General features: G+C 44.4%; 1 protein-coding gene across 1 annotated transcript in view; it reads right to left on the bottom strand.

Annotated features, from left to right (window-relative positions):
- Positions 1-452: 452 nt before the first annotated feature.
- Positions 453-9,296, bottom strand: part of Kdelr2 (KDEL endoplasmic reticulum protein retention receptor 2) — a 17,170-nt gene continuing 8,326 nt past the window's right edge. The window contains exons 2-5 of the mRNA XM_005368018.2: positions 8,723-8,823; positions 3,959-4,117; positions 1,851-2,103; positions 453-1,517 (exon numbers count right to left, since the gene is read on the bottom strand). Of these exons, the coding sequence (XP_005368075.1) occupies positions 1,483-1,517; positions 1,851-2,103; positions 3,959-4,117; positions 8,723-8,823 (548 nt within the window). The 3' untranslated portion in view covers positions 453-1,482. The remainder of the gene's footprint in view (positions 1,518-1,850; positions 2,104-3,958; positions 4,118-8,722; positions 8,824-9,296) is intronic.

The following is a 9,296-nucleotide window of genomic DNA, read 5'->3' as shown; positions in this document are numbered from 1 at the left end:
TCTCTCTGAGTTCGAGGCTAGCCTGGTCTACAAGAGCTAGTTCCAGGACAGGAACCAAAAAAGCTACAGAGAAACCCTGTCTCGAAAATCAAAAAAAAAAAATCATCATTCAAGTAAGTAAAGAAAATGAACCAATAATGAAAAGCCCTACTTTTCCCATAAAACACAGGAAGATGTCCAGTTATTAGTTTTTATGTGTGTATGAGGATGTACACTTGCATCCATGTGCCCTTAGGGCCTAGAAAATGGTGTTAGATCCCCCAGAACTGGAGTTAGAGGTAGTTGTGAGCCACCATGTGGGAGCTGCAAATTGAACTCTGTAAGAATGGCAAGTGCTTAACCACAGAGCCATCTCTCCAGCCCCTCGTAGAGCTGCGTGCAGCCCTGTAGAGCTTTGGCTGCATTGTAACACATTTTTTAGATGCCTAATTCATAGAAAAGACTGTTTGTTCTGTTTAATAAAATGTTTATTTAGGATGTTAACACAAGGTAGGTCATGCAAGAGCCCAGTTTAAGAAAACAAACCTAAAAAGTGTTAAGGAATGACAATTGGTGTTGCCAATTAAAAAGATTGTCAATCATTTTATCACCAAAAGCACAAATGGAAATATTTGAATCTGACATGGTTGAAGTGATCCTTGGAATTTGTGACTGACAGCGACAGGTAGCCATTTGTGTCCTGTCCTCAGAGGAGCAGAGTGCTTGTCCAAATAGCCATCACCCTCCTCCACTCTCCGTATTCAGAAGGCAGGAGGCTCAGAACCTCTGGGTGTGGTGGGCTCTCCACACCTTCTGGACAAACTCAAGCTGCCACGTCTTGGCAGGGATGAAGGGTGAGTGTTTGGTGAGCATCAGCCGACGCTGTTTCCACTGGGAACCTGATGTGTTGATAATGAAAAGTCTAGGCCTTGCCAGCCACTCTCGTGGACCTGAAGTGTAGTGTTTTGACATCTGGGGAAGGATTTTCAGGGCAATGAGGACTGATTTGAACAGAAACACCAATGGAACACAGTGTCTCAGATTTCAAACACAACTCATCTTTTGGCAAAAAAATGAAATAAATAGCATGGAAATTTGACAGATGTTTGAATAATCTACCAAGTGTTGAGTATAATTTCATTGTAGACACAAAGAAGCGACCATCTCAACGAATTTTCAAAAAATAAAAAAGGCTTGTACTTATTCTGTACAAAACTGTCACTTTTGGAACTGCCCCAATTCATCTACACATTGAATTTATTAACACAGCATTAAGTTTCTTTGTGTAAAAAACTCTTTGTACATAGTAATAAAAAAGCTAAGGCAGGATGCAGTGGACAGAGCCTCCTGGTCCCTTCCTCTGCATCCCTGCAGAGGCACAGGGAGCGGCTGCGACAGAAGGAGCCATCTCTGCTTCTCCGCACTGAGCATCCTGCGCCCTCGCTGTGGTGAGATCCTGTCCGAGCACCCTGAAGGACAGAGGCTGCTGGTGGTCTTTGGCACTTACGCTGGCAGACTGAGCTTCTTTCCCTTGAGTACTGGATTTGACAGAAAAGAACAGAAACAAGAGGTCACTGTATGAACAAGTTCAGTTCCCTTCTCCCTGGTCCTTGTCTCAACACATGCCACACAAGTATAAGGAAATAACAGCAATAGAAAAAAACAGCCAGGCCAGGCGGTGGTGATGCACGCCTTTCATCCCAGCATCTGGGAGATAGAGAAAGGCGGATCTCTGAGTTCCAAGCCAGCCTGGTCTACAGAGTGAATTTTAGAACAGCCAAGGCTACACAGAGAAACCCTGTCTCAGGAGAGCTGGGCAAGCAAGCCCTTGACAGAATCTGCAGCTATGACTGAAGACAGACATGACATACCTTTTGTAATGTATAAGTAAAAGAAGTCGCAGTAGAGAATGGTCTGGACCACACCAGCCACCACAGCAATGAGATCAAAGAAACCCTCAAAGTAGAAACGCCAGATCCAGTTGACGAGGTACAGAGCACGGTAGAGGCCCAGGAAGAAGAGGTAGTGGGTGGTGATGGTCTCAGCCTCGCCGGTCTTGCTGATCATAAAGAGCTGTGGAAGGATGGCCACGGACTCCAGGTAGATGGAGAAGGTCCATAAGATCTGAAAGACAGGAGGCCAGCTTCAGCTGGGGGGAGCAACCAGCTACCACATAAGACACCATTTAAGAGGTTGGGTGAGCTGCTTAAGATGAGCCGGGTAAGGGAATTGTCATGTCTTATCTACCATGAATCCACATGAAAAGTGTTCCTGTGTGGGCTCATCTCACTTCAGATCCAGAGTCCCCAACCCACCCTGCTTTCTGTCACTGTTTCTCTTGATTCTCCACCAACTGCCCTTATTTTTCCACTACAGATGGCTCTGCCTGACAATTCTTCAACTTTGCAACAATACGAAAGCAACATACACTCACTAGAAACTACACTTCATTTTCATGTCTGGGCTAGTGGGATGTACTACGATGCTGAGCAGCAGAGCTGCAGATCCCGGCCAGTCACAGTGCACCTCCTGCACTGACAGGAAACCATAGTCTACATGTGCTAGGTTGGCAAGGAAAATGTGGTACATTTATACAATGTACACAGCAGAAAAAAATAATGACATCTTGAAATTTGCAGGCAAATTGATGGATCTAGAAAACATATTGAGTGAGGTAAGCCAGACACAGAAAGACAATTATCACATGTATCATAAGTGGTTTTTAAACAAAGAAAGCCAGCCTACAAATCACAATCCCAGAGAACCTAGACAACAACGAGGACCCTAAGAGAGACATACATGGTTCTAATTTACACGGGAAGCAAAAAAAAAAAATAAGATCTCCTGAGTAAATTGGGAGCATGGGGATCATGGGACAGGGTTGAAGGGGTGGGGAGAGGCAGGGAGGAGAACAGAGAAAAATGTAGAGCTCAATAAAAATCAATTAAAAAAAAGAAAAGATAGCTATATTAAATGTCTGTCTTTCTTTCTTTCTTTCTTTCTTTCTTTCTTTCTTTCTTTCTTTCTTTCTTTCTTTCTTTCTTCTTTTTGAGACAGGATTTCTCTGTGTAGCCTTGGCTGTCCTGGAACTCGGAACTCACTTTGTAGACCAGCTTGCCTTGAACTCGGAGATGCCTCTGCCTCCTGAGTGCTGGGATTAAAGGTGTGAACCACCACAGCCCAGCATGTTTTTTCAACTAGCAATGAGTCTGTCAATAAATGGTCACACCCCCATCAGAAGTTAGGAAGTGTGTGTGCACATGTGCACTAGTGCTGGAGAAACAGCTCAGGGGTCATTCCTTAGGTGCCATCCACCTCTTTTTAGGGATAGGGTCTTTCATTAGCCTTATAAGTAAACTGGAAGCCAGGCGGTGGTGACACACGCCTTTAGTGTAAGTGAGTTACAAGACAGGTTCCAAAGCTACAAAGAAACTCTGTCTCAAAACAAACAAACAAACAACAACAACAACAAAGTAAGCTGGGCTGGCTCACAGTGAGCCCCAGCAATCTATTATCTCAACCTGCCCAACATCTGGGATTATATGCACCACTACACCTCCATTTTTCATATGGGTTCTGGAGTGCAAACTGGGGTGCTCAACACTCTACTAGCAGATATCTCTCCAGACCTTCTCGTCCCCCCACTTTCTTTTATTGAGACAAGGTCTTATATAGCTCACACTGGCTTCAAACTATGTAGCTGAGGATGGCCTTGAGCTCCTGATCTTTTGCCTCTGCTTCCCAAGTGGGGATGAGAGGCATGTACCACAACACCAGGCTTAGTTTGGGGAAACATCCAGCAATAAACCGCCGGCAGACACCCAAGTACCCAGGCGCTTTAATTCCAATATACCAATCTATTACAACAGTGTATGCTGTACCAGAAGTCTGTCAAACAGCAAAACTAAGGGAAGAAAACAGGAATAATTCATTTTCTGTTAACAGGAACCAGATGTGACCAGTAAAGCCCTTAACCAACCTCAAGAGGAGAGAAGTCATGATTGACTAGAAATGAGAGGCCTCCCACGGGAACCACCAGAAACTCCACTCGGAAGGTATCGTGATTTCCATCATAGGTGGCCTTAAATTTCATGTAGATCAGATACACCGTGGCATAGGAGCAGGCAATGTAGATGAGCTAGGCAAAGGAGAGACACCAGGTTAGGAGCACATTGCAACTGTTCCTAAACACTTCCTACCGTACCACCACCTAGTCAGCTTCTCTCTCTCACACACACACTTCTGGCTGGTTTACACTCCTGAGTCACACACCCACCACAAGCAGGACGCAGGACACAGGACAGTTCTATCACCCAAATCTGACCCTGTTGCTCTTTGTAGGTAAGCCCCCTCCAGGCTCCAGTTTGCCTTTTCTAGAATGTCCCATGAGTGAAGTCAAACAACACATTGCTTTCTGCACCTGTCTTCTTCAGATGGCACACTGTGTCTGAGAGTCTGCCAAAGTTGCTACATACATTAGTAATTTTCCTTTTTAGACATCAAAACCTTTTTATTTTTGAATGTGTACATATGCACCCATAGGGATCAGAAGAGTCCAGATCCCTTGAAGCTGGAACTACAGCCTACTGTAAACCTGATGTAAGCTGTCAAATGTGGGTGCTGGCACTTGAGCTCCAGGCCTCAATGAGCAGCAAGCATTCTTACCCAATGCGCCGTAACCTCTGGCCTGTTTCCTTCTCTGTGCTGAGCAGAGGTCTAGTGTACAGGTGCATCACAGTCTGCTCACTCACTCACTAGTTAAAGGGGAGGTGTCCTGTCTCCAGTTGGAAGATGGGTTACAGCCTTTGTAAGAATTTAAGTTTCATTTCTCTTGCCTCTTGCATTTATACCTCGGAGCAGGTTGGCTGGATCAAATGTTAAGCATGTGCTTTTAGAGTGTAGGAAACTTGAGAGAAACAGGCTTTGCATCTCATCTTACCTATGACACAGCAGCCTTAGAGGGAAAAGATTGCAAAGTTCACTGCAGTTCTGAACCAAGGACTTCTGTCTAACACTTCTTTGGCTAGTTTTTTTTGTAAAGATAAGATAAGCACTGTAATGCAGGTTAAAGTTTTGCCACAGTGGCTTTTGCTTAAACTGCACTCATTTGTTTAGGGCCAGAAGATGGCTTGGTGGGTAAAGACACTTAGGGTGAAGCCCGATGACTGGCGTGTAATCTCTGGGCCATATGTGCTGAAAGGAGACCAACTCCTTCAAGGGATTCTGACCCCACACTCGAGCACTGTCATGTCTGTACTGGGGAATATTAGTGTAAGGTCTGTGACTTTTGTTTACGCTGCATTTGTTTAACTCTGCGAAGCTGCACTACTGTGCCTGTCTAAAACACCTGATGGTCCTAATAAAGAGCTGAACAGCCAATAGTGAAGCAGAAACAAGAATAGGCGGGGTTGGCAGGCAGGGAGTATAAATACGAGAAGCGAGACTAGGAGAGCAAGGAACAAATGAGAGAACAAGGAGAGTAGGACACCAGGGGCCAGCCACCAGCTACACAGCAAGCACAGAGAAAGAAGCAAAGAAAGGCGTATAGAAATGGACAAAGATAAAAGTCCAGAGGCAAAGGGTAGTCGGGATAATATAAGATAAGAAAAGCTGGCAAGAAACAAGCCAAGCTAAGGCCAGGCATTTGTAACTAAGAATAAGACTCTGTGTGTGATTTATTTGGGAGCTGGGTGGTGAGCCCCTCAAAAAGCCAAAAGAGTAAAACATCACATAACGTGTGCACCCGTACATGTACACTTACATCACATAACGTGTGTGCACCCGTACATGTACACTTACATCACATAACGTGTGTGCACCCGTACATGTACACTTACATCACATAACGTGTGTGCACCCGTACATGTACACTTACAGCACCTATACATGTACACTTACAGATATACGCAAAATAAATGGACATATTAAAGTGTAAAATATTGTGTTACTTTAACAATAAATATCCAGATTGTTGTTATGAAATTCAGTCTGGTATTCCAACAAAGCAAAGGCAAAAGTTAGCTTTGTTTTAGATTATTACTATTTAAGATTCTAAGTTTTTATTTTGTGAGTGTTTTGCCTGTATGTATATATGTACACCTGTCTAGTGCTCTCCACAGGCAGAAGGGATCAAAGTCCCTAGAACTGGAGTTACAGGCGTCAAGTCCTCTGCAAGGGTAAAAAGTGATCTAATCCACTGAGCTCACCTTTCCAGCCCTTACTATTATTTTTAAAAAGATTGTATTTTTAAATACTATGTGCCTGACTGTGTATTTGTGCACTTGTGTGTGATGCCTGCAGACTGGAAGGTGCTGGATTCCCTGGAATGGAGTTACAGGCAACATGATCTGGGTGCTGAGAACTGAAGTAGCGTCCTCTGCAAGAGCAGCATGAGTTGGGATCTTACTCCCTTTTCGGGCCTTTGTAGACATACAAACATGCACATACATACACACATAAAGCAAAAATAAATTTTGGAGCTGAAGAGATGGCTCATTAATTAAGATGTTAAGTTCACACTGCTTTAAAAATTAGATTTAATTAATTATTAGTTATGTATGTACACTACATGTGTGCCTAGTACCCATGAGGTCAGAAGAGGGCAATGGATCCTCTGGGTCTTAAGTGAGCTGCCATGTAGGTGCTGGGAATTGAACCCAAGTCCTCTGCAAGAGCAGCCAGTGCTCTTAACCAGCTGGAGCTGGAATCACAGGCTGCTGTGGATGCTGAGTACCGAACTCCTGTCCTCTGCAAGAGCAGCAAATGCTCTTAACTGCTGAGCCGTCTCCCCATCCCCCTGAAAGCCAGTTTGTAAAACAATTCTGCCTCTAAGACAGCAGTTTTGGGTACAGAGCAACAGAACTGTCCAAGGGCTTACAATTGAGTCCTGTGTTCTTTCATCTTCAAAAGGTCACCCGGCTCCAAGGAAAAGCCTAGTATTCTGAAATTATATCAATTTGTAAACTGCAGACACTCAGGCCTAAGAATCAAATGCAGATTTCAATCATGAAAAGAGATGGCTGGGATAGGACCACACTGTCTTGTTACTCCTTCTTCCTAGGAAATACAACCTAATTAGAAACCTAATTAGGAAAACACTGGACAAATGACTTAAATGGGGAAATGAGGGTAATCACCAAGCCCTTAACCCCACAACGACACTAAACAGTTCCCAGGCCTCATTATGCATTTATGTTTGTAAATCATCAGCATGTATTAAAAGTGTTGGTTTTAACCTACACATTTATTAATAAAGAAAGCACACATGTAGGTGCACCCACACTGAGCCCCCTCTGGACCATACCTAGTCCAGGCTTACTGTAGCCGGGGGCTTCCCAAGGCCCTGCCTGTAACCTACAGCTGGGTTCTGGCTCCACAAGCAAGCAAGCAGGATTGTGCTGAGAGCTGGGACTCCGTAGAAGAGAGGGCTCTGACTCTCCCATCCGCAGTACCTGCAGCTTCATCTTATCAGACAACAACCTAGTTATCCTGGATATATGCATTTATCCAGGTTTGTGTTCCTGTGTGTGTGTAAGAAAGAGATTGACCTTGGGTATTTGAGTTATTTTAATTTATGTGTATGTAAAGTATATACCTGACAGAAGCCACAAGAGAGTAAGATCATCTGAAGCTACTACAGACTGTTGTAAGCCTCTTGATGTGGGTGCTATGAACCAAACTCAGTTTCTCTGCAAGAGCAGTATGTGTTCTTAACTGCTGAGTCACCGCTCCACCGAAGGAGTTCTTGATACAAAGGGCTCAGCAGTCAGACTAGGCTGGCAGGACTGAGCCCTGGGGATCCTCTCTCTACCTCCCTGGAGCAGGGATTACAAGTGAGTGCCCCCACGCACAACTTATACAGGTGCTGAGGATCAAACTGACACTTCACACTGACATGGAAGCGTTGTACAGACTGAGCAACCTTCCTAGCCCAAGCTAGCCATTTTTAAGACAGTCAAATATTTCCTGGTTACTAGAGCCCTGAACAAAATGATTACAAGTAACTCAAACTTGCTCTTTTTTCCTTAATTTTTTCAACACTTATTTATTTGATATATGTGTTTGTGTATGCGTGTGGCAGTTAAAGGACAGCTTGCAGGAGTTGGTTCTCTTTTTCCACCACGTGAGTCCCCAGGATTGAACTCAAATTGTCAGGCTTGGTGGTAAGTCTCCTTACCCACTAAGCCACCTCACCAGCTCTCAAATTTGAGTTTTAGCAAAGATCATAAACCCGAATACTGCATGCCCACTTTAACCTATATTTATTAAGATGCTTTCAAACACAAAGTGTTGGGTATGGAGAGGGTGCTGTAAAGTGCTTGAGAATGTGAGGCCCCAGTCGATTCCCAACACTAGAAAAATCAAGAAATAAAGCAAAAGACATGAAAGCAGAAGGGGGACAAGACAGTGCAATGGGGTGACTATGACTGGAAGCTCAGATATCTCTAGAGACAGACACACAGACATATCAGCAAGGTGCATCAGTAGGTAAAAGCCCTTGCCAATTGAGGCTGACAACCTGGGTTGGAGGAAGGACAGAACTTATTCCCAAAAGTGCCCTCTGGTCACCATGCGGGTACCACAGCAGGTGCTGCCTGCATTTACACATACACACGTTGAAAATGAAAAATTTTAACAGAATAGCGTATCTATTCTTAGAGAATTTAAATAAAAAAAAAAAGCGACTAGTTCCCCTGGGTGTGCACATGGGGGTAGGTGTGCTGGAGCTGATGTCATACCATACCTTCATAGATGTGTTATAGAGGGAAATGAATGAAGTAAAAAGATCCAGGTAACGAGTTGTGAAGACCAGTGCGAACAGAAGCTGGCTTTTCCCAGAAATGCCTGAAGAAAAAAAAGGTGAAAGTTAGGATAGCCCTGGGGAAGAACTTTGGCTCCTGAGATCACCCTGGACAGCAAGTCCACAGACAGGGAGAAGGCACTTGGGGTCAAAGGCCCAAGCCTGGGGACAACTGATTAAACCAGAGAAAATAAAGCTTTTCTTCCTTACAACACCTCGTTTTGGCTCTCCTAACTGGTCCTCCTATGGTGGACTTTCTTACATCACCAATACACCAAGATGTCTACCCTCCAAGGACTGAGCTCAAACAGCTCCGTATGACTCGCATATGCCTAACTCCTGAGATTGGCTGTGCTGGCACACGCCTGAGTTCCCAACACTTGGGAAGCTGGAGCAGGAAGACTGAGTTCCAGGCCTGCCTGAGCTGCACAGAGACCCTGTCTCGGTACAATAAAATAACAAAAACGGATACACCTTAGCCGGGCGATGGTGGTGCACGCCTTTAATCCCAGCACTT

The sequence above is a fragment of the Microtus ochrogaster genome, unplaced genomic scaffold (genome assembly GCF_000317375.1).
Source record: "Microtus ochrogaster isolate Prairie Vole_2 unplaced genomic scaffold, MicOch1.0 UNK27, whole genome shotgun sequence".
Lineage (NCBI taxonomy): Eukaryota > Metazoa > Chordata > Mammalia > Rodentia > Cricetidae > Microtus > Microtus ochrogaster.
Note: the sequence above shows the minus strand (reverse complement) of the source record. Positions and strands in the feature narration are given on the sequence as shown.